Consider the following 18,304-nt stretch of genomic DNA (forward strand, 5'->3'; position numbering starts at 1 on the left):
TATGCAAAAACATCCCTTGATGCACCAGAAGTAGAAATACTCAAATAAGCTTTGACAAAAGTTGAGAAAAGACCAGTCAAAAAGTGACTGAGAGGTAGCTCTACTTTTAGATCAGTGCTGGCTGGAATAGAAAGGAAAGAACTAATGTTAGTGCACAGGGGTGGCACCTATATAGGACCTGCAATGGAATATTTGGCGTGGATGGTTCAGGGGTACAGTTTGAGAAAAATCTCTGAATCCAGGCTGATGCCTGGGGGAATTCTAAGGTATGTAATATCTATCTGATAGCACTGTGATCTACATGGACTCAAGCTATGAGCCTGCTGATAACCCATCCATAGCGTATCGAAAAGTTTACATCCATCAAACAGAGGAGCAGACCATTTGCGGTTTAAGTTCCATAAGACACTGCCACCCTTTCAATATAACAGTAGACTGAGATGCAGCCAGAATAATTACCAGTGGCTAAGATTAATTCAAAATTCCACAAATTACTTTATTACCTTCATCAGTGAGATGCTCCAAGTGCAACGAGTATGCCCCGATGTTGTCCCATGTTCAACACTCCTGACTAAAGAGCTCCTACCAGGATGAAAACAGTCTTGGGTTGCTTGCTTTCCAGTTCTGCAACAACCTGGCCTGCCAGTTAAGGCTGGACTGTTCCTAAAGGAACAGGGCCAAGACTGATTTGCATGCAGTTGTATCTACACTGAGGTAGCATGATGAGCGAAATGACGATGGACTGGAATGCAGCCCAAGTAATTACCAATAGCTAAGATTAATATAAATCATCAAACCATCATTTTTGTATATACTTCACTGTGAAGCCCTTGCTCATTGGATCCTATTGACATGCCTCAGCTTTGAAAAAACTGCTAAAATGTGGATATTTATTATGAGTTACCAGGCTTCATTTTCAGGAAAATATCCCAATATCGCTACCATTTTCACTTAAAGTGGAATAACTCATTTACTAGTTCCAACAGCTTCAACTGGATCCAATAAGCATCATTTTGGCCTCTGGCCTTACAATGAACTGCTATGAAGAAATTTTCAGTTGCATCTTAAAACTGGTTGTCAACGTCTGTTGCTTTCATTTTAGTATTTTTCTTTTTTCTCGTAGTATTTGAGCAACTCAATACTGTGTAATGATGTACATGTCAGGATCTGAGGGGAAGAGATGGAACACTGAACATGTCACCATAAAGGATAAAGAATGTTATGATTGGAATAAGTGACAGTTGCTCAGATGAAGTTGTGGCAGGTGGATGGGATCTACTCTTTGGCAAATAAACTACCTTTTAACCACGCTATTCAGCGTACCTGTGTGAAGTTCATTCTACATTTCCAAACTGGTGTAGTTGGCAGGATAAAGGCTGCTGCGAGAAGATATCAACACATAAAGAGACTGGGGTTCGTCAAAAGCCGCTCAAGGTGTTAAAGACTGAAAACTGCACTTCAAAGGCTGGTGAGATGAGTGTTGTTTACAGCGCTTCCCTTGCGGTTGGGTGCCTCAAACTCTGCATGTAGAAATTATGTTTATTAACGCTGTGTCTTGGTAGTCTCTGCTTCGGTGCAATAGGATTAATGTGAGCTTTCCCCGGCACGCCGCATTTGGTATCTGTCTTTTGCACCAGGCGAAAGTTACATTACGGAAAAACTTGCGCTGAGCAGTATTTTTTTTTTTTTAATATATATCGACTACCCTGGTGATAATCTGTAAATATGATCAATATTATAGTTACTCACTGATTTGGTCCAACAGTTTGCATGCACTGGAGTATCGGATGAGTAAGCGCACTAAAGGCTGACGGTTTAACTTTCATAGATGTCACCGCCGTCATACAGAGCGCTTGAAACTTTGACAAACTGGTGCATACATTTTAGAGTGATGGAGATGAGCCTATCATACAGTGACACGCATACTTTCAGCCTGTCCAGTTGTGTATAGTGAAACGTGTTCACATGCCATATCCACTGATATTCACAGTCTACAGTGTGACAGGCACACTTTCAGCATGTCCGGCCGAGAGCGACAAGCGTACTCCATTTTGATTGTTAAGGCATACTGATTAAGAGGCACACCCATAATGCAGTGATACGCTCATTTTGTAGCATGTCTTCTTATGCAGTGATACGCTCACTTTGTAGCGTGTTTTCTTCTGCAAAGTTGATACGTAACGTCAAGTGCTATATGGAGCGTTATCGCATGGAGCATTCATACTGGACGTAGAGACTTGCCCACAGCACAGTAATACGCTTACTTTCTGGGGTGTTACCTTACTTCCAATATGCATTACGCTCTCTTCACATAGTATATTGGTATTGCATTTCAGTCTTATGCGCGTTTGCACTGTGAGTGGTTAATATTGGAGTTATACATTTGAGGTTTTGTTACTAAATTCAGTGATTCTCTCACTAATCCCTTTTCCTAGGCTTTGGACTGCAGAAGTGTGCACTCTTGTTCCCATGTGTTTTCAAATAATATTGTGCATTGTGGGTAGCATGAGATGAGGTGAGGAGCAGTAGTTAACAGTTCTATTTAAACTCTGTGGAAAGGAAGTGGATTGGGAAACTCAACTTTATGATGCACATTGAATATCTTATTGCTGAAAGTACATTGTATTAGGAATCATAATGAAAAATATTCTAGAACCAGCCTTTTTCCTCTGTAGCCCAGGCACTCCTCCCATAAAATGGCAGAAGTGGAAGAAGGTTTTCGAAAAAGATGTGAAGGTATGTGGTACATTGTTAAGTACATTGCTAAGTATAGACAGGAAAACTTCACCTTCTCCTTCATTGTTTAGGATCCGAGGGACAAGAGGTTTTAAATCATCAGCTTGACCTTCAGGAACATAAGTTGGAGGGGTTCAATGAATATGAAATATGCTTCAAAAAGGTAGATAAACATTACTTGCTGAAAATAAGTACAATTTTAGGGAGGTACTATTTTACTAAATGAATGCAGGGAGAAGAGGAATCTATTGAATCCCATGTGACTGAACTTAGAAGACTTGTAGCCTCATGTAAATTTGCAAATGTAATAGATGAGCGCATGTGGGATACATTTATGTTACGGTGTAATATTGAGAAGGTGAGGGAAGAGTTGTGGTTAAGGGACAAGCCCTCCCTTGATGAGGTTTTAGTTATTGCTAAAAGAATAAAGCACTCTATAAAATGTGTTGTCATTAAAAATGAAGGAGAAAAAAGGCTGTAAGGCCACTGTGTGTAAATGTTGCAGTTGTGGCAAACTTGGTCATATAGTAAAGGCTGAAAAATTGCCTAGCCCTGAAAGTCACTTGTAAAAAGTGTGGTGTGAAGGGTCATTTGGTGGTGGTGGGCAAGAAGAGAGACAGCAAAACTAAGGTTAAGAGTGTGGATGTGGAAGAAGTTCAGGAGGATCATGAGTTGAGAACTCGGACAAAGGAGATTTTGAATGTGGATAGTGTTACAGGTTGATACGGAAGGAAGAAGAAAACCCAGCCCTGTCAACACCATAATGGTGGAATGTGAAGCAACCAAAGTATTACTTGACTCTGGTGCTAAAATAACAATTGTCTCAAATATTTTTTTCACAGTAAATTAGGAAACAAAGCCCTCTTGCGGAAACCAGATATAAAACCATGTGCTTATAGGGATGAGCCCATAAAATTACAAGGGCACGTCACTGGACTAATTTAATATAAGGGGCGTCTAGTTTCAGGCAAGATATATGTTTCACAAAAAAGAGACAGCATTATTAGTTGGTTGCAGCAAGGAGATTTAGGTGTAATACTTGATCCAAATAGCAACCCACCCATTCTAGTAAAGGGGAGAGAACAAATGTGTTGTGTAGAAACAGATTTGTTAGGCTTCCTCTGGTTTAGTATCTACCGCATCAGTATTTCAGAGTGTGATGGAAAAGGCTTTGAAGGGAACAGATGGTGTGTATACCTATCAAGATGATGTACTTCTCTTTGGAAAGGATGATGAGGAACATAATGCACACCTTAGGGAGGTGTTAAGGAGATTGGATGAAAATAATCTCACACTAAGATTGGAAAAGTGCAGATTTCATACTAACTCCTTAAATTATCTGAGCCACAACATTACTGGTGATGGTATAAAATCCAAAGCTGAATTAGTAGAGACAATTCGGAAAATGAGTTTGCCTAGGTCTAAGCAGAAATTGATAAGTTCTTGGGCATGGTGGAATATTATAGCAAATATGTTGAGAACTTTGCTGATCTCAGTGTTAATATGAGGTCTCTTTTGCGTAAGGGAGTTGAATTTCTCTGGGACGCTTATTGTGAAAATGAGTTTTAAAAAATAATGGGTGAACTTTGTGCGGTGCCCAATTTGAAAAAACTTTGGCCCAAAGGAAATAAACAATTATCACCACAGATGCCAGTATGAAAGGATTGGGGACAGTATTGCAACAGGCAGCATGTGATGGTATGAACGCTATTAGGTTAATTTACAGAGGATTTAGAGATGCGGAGTCAAGTTATTCAGGAGTAGAAAGGGAAGCTCTTGCGGTATACTGGGCAGTAAAGAAATTAAAGACATTTTTGTGTGGTGCTGGTTTTGAAATCAGAACCGACCATAAACCTCTATATGAAATTTTCAATAAAAAGGGTTCAGATTTAGTTTTGGGAAGGATAACTAAATGGGTGATAGCCCTCCAGGAATACAACTTCAAAGCTAAATACATCCCTGGTGTTGAAAATGGAGTTGCAGACACACTTTCAAGACTCATTCCGGAAAAGGACACGGAGATGATGAGCACTGAACAGTCAGGTTAAGATACTGAGCAGGAGTGTGAATTGGAATGTGAGATTATTTCTGAACAGAGATGGAGAGAGGAACTAAACTCAGATAAAGTGTTGTATGAAGTGATAGTCTTAGTACAGACTGGGTGGTCCAATCGGTAACAGGGATCTGTTCTTTCAAAATGTTTTGGAGTGTGTCACAGGACGCCACCCTAATCAAGGAGGGTTATACTACTTCGGCCTGTGTAGAAAGAAATAGTCTTGAAATAGAGATTTGCTGTGGTTCTTTTTATTCAATTATGGTAGGGATTTTTATCAAGACTTGATTATTCCAGTTGATATTCTGCTTTCTGTTCTTGTGTTTTCCCAGGTTCCCAGAGGTTTCAGTGGTGGTTCGTTGTCCTGTGGCCCGAGCGAAGGGGAAAAAACAAAACAAAGAAATCCCTTTCAGGTAAGTGTTTTTTATGGTTTCCTTTTCTTTTACTTTTTCTCTCTCTATATTTTTATTTTCTTCTTAAATACTTTTCTTCTTGTGCACGTATATGGATACGTGAATAGAAAAAAGGAGAGTGGAAAGGAATAGGGAAAAGATCTGTGATAAGACCACGTACAGTACAACGTTACTGTAGTCACGCAAGAACTGGAGGAAGCTGCATCTGAGAAACTTTTATCATTGCCTACTTTTTCATTACACGTCTCATAACCAGAGTGTTTTTTTTCCTTTTCATGCAAGCTTCTTGTTAGTTTTACAATGTGGAAAAACACACTCACCCAAATAAGTAACACCCCAACGCCCGGGGGGTCCCTTGAAGGATATAGCTTTAGATATTTTGGGGCCCATTCATGGTGGGGGACAACCAGTGTATGTAACAGTGGTGTTGGGTGTTTTTTCACAATGGCCGGAGATTTGTTTTACGCATGTGATAGAAACCAGGCTGGTTACCATGTTTTTGAGAGAACTCATGGTGAGAGAAGGATACCCAGAAACTTTGCTCACAGATAATGGGGTCTCTAAGGAAATGGAAGAGTTTCTTAACAAGAAAGAAATACAACACAAGAAGTGTGCGCTATACCATCCAGAAACTAATGGCATGGTTGAGAGGTTGGATAGATTTCTTAGGTAAACCATTGTCTTGGCCAAGTCAAATTGTATGGATTGGAAATTGGAAGTATAAAAGAAGATTGAAATGTACAGATTCTCTCCTCATAGTGCTACTGGCAAAACACCTTTCAAACTCTTTAGGTGAAAGCTTCTGAACACTTCACTGGAACCACCGTGGGTTAACAAGTATGAAACTGAGTTAGGAAAATGAAGTTTAAAAAGTTCTTGGAAAGATGGGGAGGCAAAAAAACTAAATAAAAGGGAAAATAATTGAGACGTGAGTAGGGTGGCAAAGAGAAATGAGGTAAAAGTTGGGGATTTCATGGTAATTAAATGACCTACAAAAGGTAGTGATGGGACAATGTTCACCAAGCTAATATGAGTCATTAAGAGGTTCAACAATGCAATCAAAACACAAGATCACCGTATCTGGAATCTTCAATCAATCAGGAATTTGTAAAGCGTACTACTCACCCATGAGGGTCTCAAGGCGCTGAGGAGGGGGGGGGGAAGGAGGGGGGGGGAAGAAGAGGGGGGGTGCTACTACTGCTTGAACAGCCAGGTATTGAGAAGTTTCCTGAAGGTAAGGAGATCTTTGGTCTGGCGCAGGTGGGTGGGAAGAGTGTTCCATGTTTTGGCGGCGAGGTGCGAGAATGATCTACCACTGGTTGTAGCTCTGCGGATGCGTGGGATGGTTGCAAGGGCAAGGTCGGCAGAGCGGAGATGCCAGGTAGGGGTGTAGAAGGAGAGCCGTCTGTTGAGGTATTCTGGTCCGGCGTTGTGCTGTACTTTGTGAGCGTGGGTGAGGAGTTTGAAGGTGATTCTCTTGTTGACTGGGAGCCAGTGCAGGTTTCTCAGGTGGTCTCTGATGTGGCAGTGGTGGGGGATGTCCAGCATGAGGCCTGCAGAGGCGTTCTGGATGCGTTGCAGCCTCTTCTGGAGTTTGGCTGTGGTTCTTGCGTAGAGGCCATTGCCGTAGTCCAGTTTGCTGCTTACGAGGGGTTGGGTGACTGTTCTTCTAGTTTCAGTGGGTATCCATTTGTAGATCTTTCGGAGCATGCAGAGGGTGTTGAAGCAGGAAGAGGAGATGGCGTTGACTTGCTGGGTCATGGATAATGAGTAGTCCAAGATGAATCTTAAGTTGCGTGCGTGGTCTGTGGGAGTCGGAGCGGCTCCCAGAGTGGTAGGCCACCAGGAGTCATCCCATGTGGAGGGGGTGGAGACAAAGATGAGGACTTCCATCTTGTCAGAATTGAGTTTGAGGCAGCTGCTCTTCATCCATTCGGCGATGGCCTTCATTCCTTTATGGAGGTTGGTCTTGGCGGAGTCCTTGGTGAGGGAGAGGATCAGCTGGGTGTCGTCGGCGTATGAGATGATGTTGAGGTTGTGGGATTTGGCGATGTTAGGGAGCAGGGCCATGTAGACGTTGAAGAGGGTCTGGCTGAGGGACGAGCCCTGGGGTATGCCGCAGATGATTTTGGTGGCCTCCGAGTAGAATAGGGGATTCCTGCATTGCTGAGGCATGAGCGTAGGGTGTGGTGGCAGACGGTGTTGAACGTGGCTGAGAGGGCTAGGAGGATGAGGGCCGCGATTTAGCCATTGTCCAGTATGGTTCTCATGTCGTCATTGGCGGCGATGAGGGCGGTTTTGGTACTGTGGTTGCTGTGGAATTCGGATTGAGAAGGGTCAAGGGTGCAGTTCTCCTCATGAAGCGGGTTAGCGGTCAGTTGACAGCCTTCTCAATGCCTTTTGCCGGGAAGGGGAGCAAGGAGATAGGCCCGAAGTTCTTGAGGTCCTTTGGGTCCGCCTTGGGTTTTTTGAGGAGGGCGCTGATCTTGGCATGTTTCCAGCTCTCCGGGAAGGTGGCGGACTCGAAGGAGCTGTTGATGATCTTCTGTAGTTGTGGTGCGGTGACAGAGCTTGCTTTGTTGAGGATGTGGTGAGGGCAGTGGTCAGATGGAGAGCCGGAGTGGATGGTGTTCATGATTTTGATGGTGTCATTGTCATAGACGGGGGTCCAGGAGAGCAGGAGGTTGGTAGGAGGTGAATATGTGGTGTTGGTGGTTGCTGGAGGGGGGTCTGGGTGCTGAAGCTGTCATGGATGTCTGCAATCTTGCGGTGGAAGTAGAAGCTATGTTAAGAATCTTAACAGGGTGGTGGTGTTGGAAAGAAATTCTGATGTTTCTGGGAAATTGAAAGTGGGTGTGGATGACTCCTTTGTGTATAGAGAACATGGTACCACAGTACAGAGGTCGGAAACAATAACAAAAAGACCTGGATACTTGTGTGACTATGTTTGACCATTCCCATGTGTGTAGCCTAAGGCAATTTAGGTCCAAATGTGTATTTCATTTCTTGTAAAAAAATGTTATTTGAAAGAAGGGAGGTGTGTGGTATCTGAGAGACTCTGGAACCATGGAATGTTGTACATGTCATGATCTGAGGGAAAGAGATGGAACATTGAACATATCACCATAAAGGATAAAAAAAGTTATGATTAGAATAAGTGACAGTTGTTCAGATGAGGTTGTGGCAGGTGGATAGGATCTTCTCTTTGGTGAACAAACAACAGTTTAACCAGGATATTCAGCAAACCTGTGTGAAGTTCAGTCTACGTTTCCACAGATGCATATACTTAATTGCCAAAAATTGAATTTCCACCACAGCGTTTGGTGCCCGACTAATTTCAACAACGTAACGGTAAGGATATTCAACACAACCCAATATAAAAGCGGCGTTTTACTTGCAGTGTACTTTTAAAGGCACGGCCTTACCTAGAATCCATTTTTCAGAGACACATATCAAGTCGGCAGATTTCTTTCCGTTGTACGGTCCGACACAAATTGCTGCTTGCCTCAAGGTTTTGCTCACTTTTCCTCCGCACAGCTGCATCAGTTCTATCAGATTATCGCCTGGGGGTTGCGATGTTGCCGATATGAACATCACAGGCTGACCCGAAAAGAGGCCTAGCTGATACTCGTCGGTTGAAAGTTGTCGTTGTAACCTGCAAATCTGTGTTAAAAAAGGATAAAAAGGGATTCATATTAAAGAGTAATCTAATCTGTGGCTTTATTTGAAATACTTATAACAGAAACCTGGAATTTATAACATAAAGCAAGGTTTTCCTTAGCATGTATATGGCAGAGACAGCTTTAACAGACTGTGAACCCTGGTGTAAATTACACATGGTTTCTACTGAATATATCTGTGAAACATAGACCAATACCGATTCGTCGACACACATAAGAGACATTCTATCTAGTAAATAAATAAAAATACTAACGAAACCTTCAGAAATCATTAGTCTCTAACAGCACCTCCTAGATGAGATGGAAATTGAATACATACTGTTTTTTCTTCTAGCAAGTCATTCTGATGTTCATGCATAGCGTTTCAATTTTCACTTGCAAGAAACCCGTCTGTAACATGATTTTTGTGTTCATTGACAAGTATGCAGAGGACAGTACCTAAACTGTGTCCAGAAATAGTTTGACCAAAATACTGCGGTTAGTCACTGTGACTCAAACTTCACCATTATTTCATTTTTTTGGAACAGTGTTTTATGCACGAGAATATTTATCTAAATTTGTTTCCTTCAATTAAAAAACTTTACACCCTAATTTTCTTCGTGTACATTAGGGTTTTAAATAAAGCAGGACTATGCCGCAGGTTTCTTAAACATTTATTATAGATTTATTCAGCATATTGAAACTAAAATAACCAGAACTAAGAAAAATGCCCTAACATGAAAACAAATCCAGTAGTTTTCAGAAGAAGTTGTTTCTAAAATATATTGAAAAACATGCATTTTGAAATATTTGTTGTCGCCTTTACGGACTGCCCTTTTCGTCTATGTTCATTGTTAGAGGCTCAACATATAAATGATTGGAGGTCATTGTACAGCTTTCAAGTTGACCTTAAAAACGCCACAGCTTCAAGACTTGAAAAATTTACATTCAAGCCTTTAAATCTATATGTAAAAACACGATTGCTTTGGATGCGTGGCAAGCCTAGGATAGCATGAATTTAAACTATAAGACAGAAGCGAAACACAGACCCTTAATATGGTCATATATTATAAAAGACCACAGGGATTTGAAGCTTGACAGTCCGTGCCCTAGTCTCATGTTCGTTGTGAAGATTCTGGGCTCCTCTTTACACACCCCGTGCATCCCAGTCCCCAGACCTCACAGCTAGCTTTCATCTTGTTCACCTCACAGCCCATCGACAACCTGGTTCAATCAATCAATCCGCTTTTATAAAGCACAACTACTCACCTGTGAGGGTTTCAAGGTGCTGGTGGTGGATATGGGCCTCATACGAAGAGCCATGTTTTGAGGTTTCTCCTGAAGATGGTGAGTAATGGGCTTTGTCTGAGGTGCGAGGGCAGGTTCTCCTAGCTGCAAGGTATGCAAAAGATCTTTCTCCGGCAGTGGTTTTCCGGATGCTTGGGATGGTAGCTAGGACCTGCTAGGCGGAGCGGAGGGGTCTGGCGGGGTTATGGAAAGAGATGTTGTTCAGGAAGGCTGGTCCGATGTTGTTAAGGTCCTTGTAGGTGTGGGTGAGTACTTTGAAACTGATTCGCTTCTCCACTGGGAGCCAACGGAGGGTCCTCTGGTTTTGGGAGATGTGTTCCTGGCAGGGGAGGTTCAGTACAGTCTGACGGCAGCGTTTTGGATGAGTTGTAGTTTCCTAATGTTCTTTGTTGTGGTGTGGTGGTAGAGTGTGTTGCCATAGTCGAGCTTCCTTGTAACTAGGGCGTGGGTGATTATCTTGCGACAGTCGACCAGGATCTATTTGAAGATTTTGCAGAGTTGACTCCAACCCATCTACCTGGGCAGAGGAACAACAAACCCTAACCTGCTCCTGTCCTCCTCTTACTTCATATTGTTCTTACAACATTTTTATTGGACTTTTAACAATACATGTTCAATTAAAACCAATGCAATTCCGTTGTTTACCAGTGTTTACCTAACATTCACTTGTTACCTTTATATACCACCTGCGTATCCCAACTGCTACCTCCCTTTACTATGCACTCAACAACTAGCACTTGTAATCAAACCTTTCTCAGGGGTTTGAAAAACTCACACCACTTTCCTGCCCTAACAACTATGGCCAGACATATAAACCCACTGTCTCAGTGTTTCTTTAACATAGTTTTATTGGTACTGTGAGAACTTGGGTTGGGGGCGAAACCCTACTCCGACTACAGCCACAATGCGTGTCACGGTGAATCACAAAAAGTTAATCAATTAACTTGTGCTTAAACCCTCTGGTAGTTTGGTCAGGCCTAAAATAGAAGCAATATGTAAGTATTTATGCAGCCCATAAACAGTAACAAGGTGAAAACACAACAAAACTAAAATCCCATATCAATTTAGAAAAACAGTGTAAAATGTGAAAAATTATTTGACAACAAAATGACAAACAAATCTAATCAGTAGAACTGGAGTTATGAATTTATATAGTCTAAGGTGAAAAATATCATCCAAAAGATCAAAGTACCAACCAAGGACATGTAGTTATGGCCTACTGCAATGGAGTGTGGTTCGGAAACATGAAATGGATTGGGGCTGGTCTCTTCTTACCTTCAGACTTAGAAAACATTTTGAAGAAAAATGTCTGAGAAGATAAAATTCAGTAGTAAAGGCAGCCAGCAGTGTCCAAAGAGGAGGCGTTGTCAGGGGAGCTAATGGATGAATTTATGGTGAAGATTTCTATGTTCAGACTTCGTGTCCTTTATAGAAGTCATAAATCTCCTTTGGGACGACGCTACAGACTTTGACCGATGAGGGTTCAAGGAGGCTGGATACCTCTGCTGCAAAGAGTCACTGAACAGGATTTGCTGCTGCAGAGAAGAATGTAGGGGGAGCTGCTGCAAAGTCAGGCTGACCGGCAATGCTCCTTGGGTGGATCAGTGAGTAGGAAGATCCTGGGTGTAGGAAGTTGGCTCTGTATGCACTATTTCAAAGTAAGGAATAGTATGCACAGAGTCCAAGGGTTCCCCTTAGAGGTAAGATAGTGGCAAAAAGAGATAATACTAATGCTCTATTTTGTGGTAGTGTGGTCGAGCAGTAGGCTTATCAAAGGAGTAGTGTTAAGCATTTGTTGTACATACACACAGGCAATAAATGAGGAACACACACTCGGAGACAATTTCCAGGCCAATAGGTTTTTGTATAGAAAAATATATTTTCTTAGTTTATTTTAAGAACCACAGGTTCAAATTCTACATGTAATATCTCTTTGGAAAGGTATTGCAGGTAAGTACTTTAGGAACTTTGAATAATCACAATAGCATATATACTTTTTACATAAAACACATAGAGCTATTTTAAAAGTGGACACTGCAATTTTCACAGTTCCTAGGGGAGGTAAGTTATTGTTAGTTCTTGCAGGTAAGTAAACCACCTACGGGGTTCAAGTTGGGGTCCAAGGTAGCCCACCGTTGGGGGTTCAGTGCAACCCAAAAGTCACCACACCAGCAGCTCAGGGCCGGTCAGGTGCAGAGTTCAAAGTGGTGCCCAAAACACATAGGTTTCAATGGAGAAGGGGGTGCCCCGGTTCCAATCTGCCAGCAGGTAAGTACCCGCGTCTTCGGAGGGCAGACCAGGGGGGTTTTATAGGGCACCGGGGGGGACACAAGTCCACACAGAAAGTACACCCTCAGCAGCGCGGGGGCGGCCGGGTGCAGTGTGCAAACAAGCGTCGGGTTTGTAATAGGAATCAATCGGAGACCAAGGGGTCTCTTCAGCGGTGCAGGCAGGCAAGGGGGGGGGCTCCTCGGGGTAGCCACCACCTGGGCAAGGGAGAGGGCCTCCTGGGGGTCACTCCTGCACTGGAGTTCCGATCCTTCAGGTGCTGGGGGCTGCGGGTGCAGGGTCTTTTCCAGCCGTCGGGATTTTAGAGTCAGGCAGTCGCGGTCAGGGGGAGCCTCGGGATTCCCTCTGCAGGCGTCGCTGTGGGGGCTCAGGGGGGACTACTTTGGTTACTCACAGTCTTGGAGTCGCCTGGGGGTCCTCCCTGTAGCGTTGTTTCTTCACCAGTCGAGTCGGGGTCGCCGGGTGCAGTGTTGCAAGTCTCACGCTTCTTGCGGGGATTGCAGGGGTCTTTAAATCTGCTCCTCTGGAAACAAAGTTGCAGTCTTTGTTGAACAGGGCCGCTGTCCTCAGGAGTTTCTTGGTCTTTTGGAAGCAGGGCAGTCCTCTGAGGATTCAGAGGTCGCTGGTCCTGGGGAAAGCGTCGCTGGAGCAGGTTTCTTCTGAAGGAGGGAGACAGGCCGGTAGGGCTGGGGCCAAAGCAGTTGGTGTCTTCTTCTTCTCTGCAGGGGTTTTTCAGCTCAGCAGTCCTCTTCTTCGTAAGTTGCAGGAATCTAGTTTCCTAGGTTCTAGGGTGCCCCTAAATACTGAATTTAGGGGTGTGTTTAGGTCTGGGGGGTTAGTAGCCAATGGCTACTAGCCCTGAGGGTGGCTACACCCTCTTTGTGCCTCCTCCCTGAGGGGAGGGGTGCACATCCCTAATCCTATTGGGGGAATCCTCCATCTGCAAGATGGAGGATTTCTAAAAGTCAGAGTCACCTCAGCTCAGGATACCTTAGGGGCTGTCCTGACTGGCCAGTGACGACTCCTTGTTTTTCTCATTATCTCTTCTGGACTTGCCGCCAAAAGTGGGGGTTGTGTCCAGGGGGCGGGCATCTCCACTAGCTGGAGTGCCCTGGGGCATTGTAACACGAAGCCTGAGCCTTTGAAGCTCACTTCTAGGTGTTACAGTTCCTGCAGGGGGGAGGTGTGAAGCACCTCCACCCAGAGCAGGCTTTGTTTCTGTCCTCAGAGAGCACAAAGGCTCTCACCGCATGGGGTCAGAAACTCGTCTCTCAGCAGCAGGCTGGCACAGACCAGTCAGTCCTGCACTGAACAATTGGGTAAAATACAGGGGGGCATCTCTAAGATGCTCTCTGTGTGCATTTTTTAATAAATCCAACACTGGAATTAGTGTGGGTTTATTATTCTGAGAAGTTTGGTACCAAACTTCCCACTATTCAGTGTAGCCATTATGGAGCTGTGGAGTTCGTTTTTGACAGACTCCCAGACCATATATTCTTATGGCTACCCTGCACTTACAATGTCTAAGGTTTTGCTTAGACACTGTAGGGGCATAGTGCTCATGCACCTATGCCCTCACCTGTGGTATAGTGCACCCTGCCTTAGGGCTGTAAGGCCTGCTAGAGGGGTGACTTACCTATGCCACAGGCAGTGTGAGGTTGGCATGGCACCCTGAGGGGAGTGCCATGTCGACTTAGTCATTTTCTCCCCACCAGCACACACAAGCTGGCAAGCAGTGTGTCTGTGCTGAGTGAGGGGTCCCTAGGGTGGCATAAGACATGCTGCAGCCCTTAGAGACCTTCCCTGGCATCAGGGCCCTTGGTACCAGGGGTACCAGTTACAAGGGACTTACCTGGGTGCCAGGGTTATGCCAATTGTGGAAACAACGGTACATTTTAGGTGAAAGAACACTGGTGCTGGGGCCTGGTTAGCAGGGTCCCAGCACACTTCTCAGTCAAGTCAGCATCAGTATCAGGCAAAAAGTGGGGGGTAACTGCAACAGGGAGCCATTTCTTTACACCGGGCCACCCCATAAGATCTAGGAGGTCGAGGCCCAGTCAGTAAACAGTGTGATACTCTATGCTAAACATTAATGTAGTCAACATTAGGAGCATCGATAACCCCAAGACCAGGCAACCTTTAGCTAGTACATAACGGCTTTCACCATCAACATGTATGGTTTCTATTTCAAACGGAACACCAGACTTTACCCACAATACCACCCTTCTAGCATACACAGAATATCCCCTGCCAAACATATGCCCCTGCCATTTATGTTGAAGTCTAGAGACCGCTGATGTTAACAAGTGTGTTTCCTGGAGAGACACTATATGAGCTTTCCAACAGGTCAAGGTAGAGTAAAACGTATACTGTTTCGGGGGCAAGTTCATTAACTTGACGTTCAAAGTAATCTACTTATACAGGGTCGCAAATGGAAAAGGGATACTTTTATTGGTGAAGGGCCACTCTGAAGGGCCCCTTCATCTAGGAAATAAACATTTAAGATGAATCGTAGGTTATGGTGGGTTGGACATCGGACTGCTGAATGCCCGCTATAACATACAATTGTGGATAAGAGCATATGCACTGCAAATTGACATGGATTGTACCCACCCACATAGTTCTACCACAAACAATAATTAACAGTAAAATAAAGGCTAGGTCCTCAGTTAATAATTAATGAAGGAGCATAGTGAAGGGATGCGCTTATCTAGTAAAAGAGGTCCAGGCCCGGCCATATAAAATCCAGATGGGAAATGGTCCTACAGCTTTGCCGTGAACAAAAGATCTAATACATTCTCAAATGACAAATTTCCTGTATCAACAATTAGCAACGAGTGACATCAAGTATTAGAACATCTTGAAAACATGTCCTCATACATCTGCACATCATGCTGTGCAGTCAGGCAAAAGATTACAGTTGAAGAGGTGATGATCCGAAGCATATTAACAGAAAAAGAATGATACTGTAATAGCTTTCCACTTCAAAGCAAGCCATCCACACGTGCTGTGATTACTAGACCCATCAGGACCCGCTCCACTGCCTCAGAGGACTATTGATTATTGGTGATTTTGGAGTCTGAAGATTTCAAATTAGGGGTTGCCAAGAGGTTGTGGAGGGATGCCACAACCTCCACTGCTTTTCATTGCTTATGCAGGGCTAGGAAGGGAGGGAGACCAACATGTCTGGATCGCTATCAGTGTGATGCCTAGACTGTTGCTGAGGCTGGGTCTATTCTTGGGGCTGAGGATAAATTAGGAGAAGTACCAAGGGCACCCTTGTCAAAGGTTTTAGCACAGTTTCAAGCATCCTCGGGCTCTGTAAAGAGGTGTGTGAACTCGCCTTCTTTGACGATAATTCTAGCTGGAAACAGTCATGCATATTTAAGGCATAGAGTTGGCAGTTGTTTCTTAACTTGCATAAATGAGGAGCATTTACACTGCCCAGACAGGGTGTAATCCAGAAAAGGCATCACCCTGGTATTGTTTATCCCAATGGTTTCCTTTTTCCTGGCCTCTAGGAGTCCCAGTAACTAAGGACTTTAGCAACCATTGGCTAGGCTGTCATATTGAGGGAGGGTGGAGAGGGTGGGGATGGCACGCTGGGACTCTGTTCTACTATGATGTGCGGGATAGGAAAGCAGGAGGTCATATCCTTTTTTCAGCCAGTTATCAAAGAATCCAGTAATATCACTGCAAGCCCCTCTGCGTCTTGGAGCCTGTCCTTCATGATGTGTAGCCAATCAAAGATGAACTGAATGTGTTGAGATAGATCTGTTGTGTGAGGGCTCAGCTTTGCAATGGCCTGGGTGTTAGAGTTGCCTTTCTCCAAACGTTTACGCTGCTTTCCCTGTAATAGAATGAAGTCAATGTTCACGTCATCTATCTTGCCCTTCAGGGCTGAGAAAGTGTCTATGGCTGCTAAAATCATATGCAATTTATCAAGTGTGCTTTTTCAATTGTCTCAGGCATTTGTCACAGCTAATGGACCCACAACGTCCATTTCAGCAGGTTGTGGCTGGCGGGTCTGTTGAGTATCCTTGGATAAAACAGGGCCACAAACATCACACGGCTTGCCCATTTGCGAATGTTTAGTAGGAGGCCCAGGTAAAGTAAGCAATGCTAGGTGCAGATCAAGGACCTTGAAACATCAGACTGAATAAAGCAATGGAGATTAATGACTGCAGGCATGCCTCAGCAAAAACATAGAAAATGCTTGTAGGTACCACACCAGTCACTGTAATTGGGGACGAAATGCGCACCCTAAGCAGATAGTAACAATTCAGGAATTCTCCAGGGACCACTGGTGCATAAACCCTACAACCCCACTCACACCAAAAGGCAGTCAGGAGGCTTAAGTGAGCAAGGAGGAGTCATGGTGTTTGCTCATCCATTCTTGCCCTTGGTCATCATTGCAGCAAGCAGTGTGTGTTAACTTAAATAGAAATATCAATGAAGATAAGGATGAATCCGTCACCGCCAGCCACAGTTAATGCTCCTCTATGAGGGAATAGTGAGGGAGTGGGGGCATTGCAGACATAGCTGCATGCTTTCACTTGGATGGCTGCTCTCCCACCAGTGTGGGACAAAGAGGAAGGTACAGGGTTCCAGTAGGACCTATGCAGCTCCAGTCAATGCGCTCATCCCCACAACAGGGATATGCCCCAGAGGGAGAAAACAGTCTAGTGGCCCCTTGTGGGTTCCATGGTCCATCAGCCGCAATTTGCTCAAAGGTGCACAGACTAGAGCACAGCCACTGGGCGAACGCGCCTCTCCTCCCCTGGGCAGAAGTCACAACACAGCCAGGCAGCGTTAATCCAAAATGGCTGGCAGGAGCAGGATCCCTTTCTGATCCTCTCCAGTGCAAGATAGGCAGGCCCGCTAGGATCTGCTCAGTCCACAGCACTCCTTCTGCAAAACTCAGTTTACTTTGCCTGGTGAGGGCCCAACATCCACAGTAATAATTTAAAACAGCACTGGCCTGGATAAATCCATTATTTCATTTGTCTATAGGTTGCTTTTGCACTTCCTCTGCCACATACTCCCATACTTTTCAGCAACTCAGCATGCTCATTACATTGAGTATAGTCTGTCATGTATAGTCCTTATTATATTTCAAAACATATTCTATATCTACTTACGTGACTGTCCATTATAATGCAATGTGTTGGTTATTTTTTACACATGTATGTAAGCATATTCCAGACTCTTAAGGGCCAGCATCTGGTACCTGCCACAACCACCAGTACCTGACACACTGCTACTAATAATTCTGAGAAGAGCACCAGCCTCCTTTCGTGCGAAGGTAATATTCACAGCAGTTTTTAACCTGGGGAAGCAAGAATCTAGAAATAACCTTCACCGCTTACACTGTAAATTTCAGTAGTTTGGGAAAGACTCACCAGATAAGAAGGTAGGTACCTATCCCTCCCAACCCCTCTAGCAAAGGCTCATTTATCCATTCTGGAAATGGTGTATTTTAGCAGACAGTGAGTTCTATCTATAGAAAATAATATATGTATGTATGTTGCTTTAGACAGATAGGAAGATCTTCTCTACATTTTCTTCTGCGTCTTCACATTCTGGGATTTCTCCAAAATATTACTTTTTGCTAGTCTTTAACGTAAGAGGGCACTGTGAAAGGTAAAATGGTTATGAGCAACATCTCTATGTTTGTTATGAAATGCCCAGATTTCAAGGGGGGAGGATAAACTGGGTCAAATCTGTTCACAGACAACAGTAGAGGACAAAAAAATCTTGCAGGTGAAGCAATGTATGTATCTTGTCCCTCTGTTTTCAGGGATTGGAAGAGAACTTAAGTATGGCAAGGTGAGAATAACTTGAAG

The 18,304-nt window shown here is 44.0% G+C and overlaps 1 protein-coding gene across 2 annotated transcripts in view; it reads right to left on the bottom strand.

Annotated features, from left to right (window-relative positions):
* Window positions 1–18,304, bottom strand: part of MCPH1 (microcephalin 1) — a 1,086,437-nt gene that overhangs the window by 81,694 nt on the left and 986,439 nt on the right. For both annotated transcript variants that reach the window (XM_069235811.1, XM_069235810.1), the window contains exon 13: window positions 8,628–8,865. In XM_069235811.1, the coding sequence (XP_069091912.1) occupies window positions 8,628–8,865 (238 nt within the window). The remainder of the gene's footprint in view (window positions 1–8,627; window positions 8,866–18,304) is intronic.

The sequence above is a fragment of the Pleurodeles waltl genome, chromosome 5 (assembly GCF_031143425.1).
Source record: "Pleurodeles waltl isolate 20211129_DDA chromosome 5, aPleWal1.hap1.20221129, whole genome shotgun sequence".
Classification (NCBI taxonomy): domain Eukaryota; kingdom Metazoa; phylum Chordata; class Amphibia; order Caudata; family Salamandridae; genus Pleurodeles; species Pleurodeles waltl.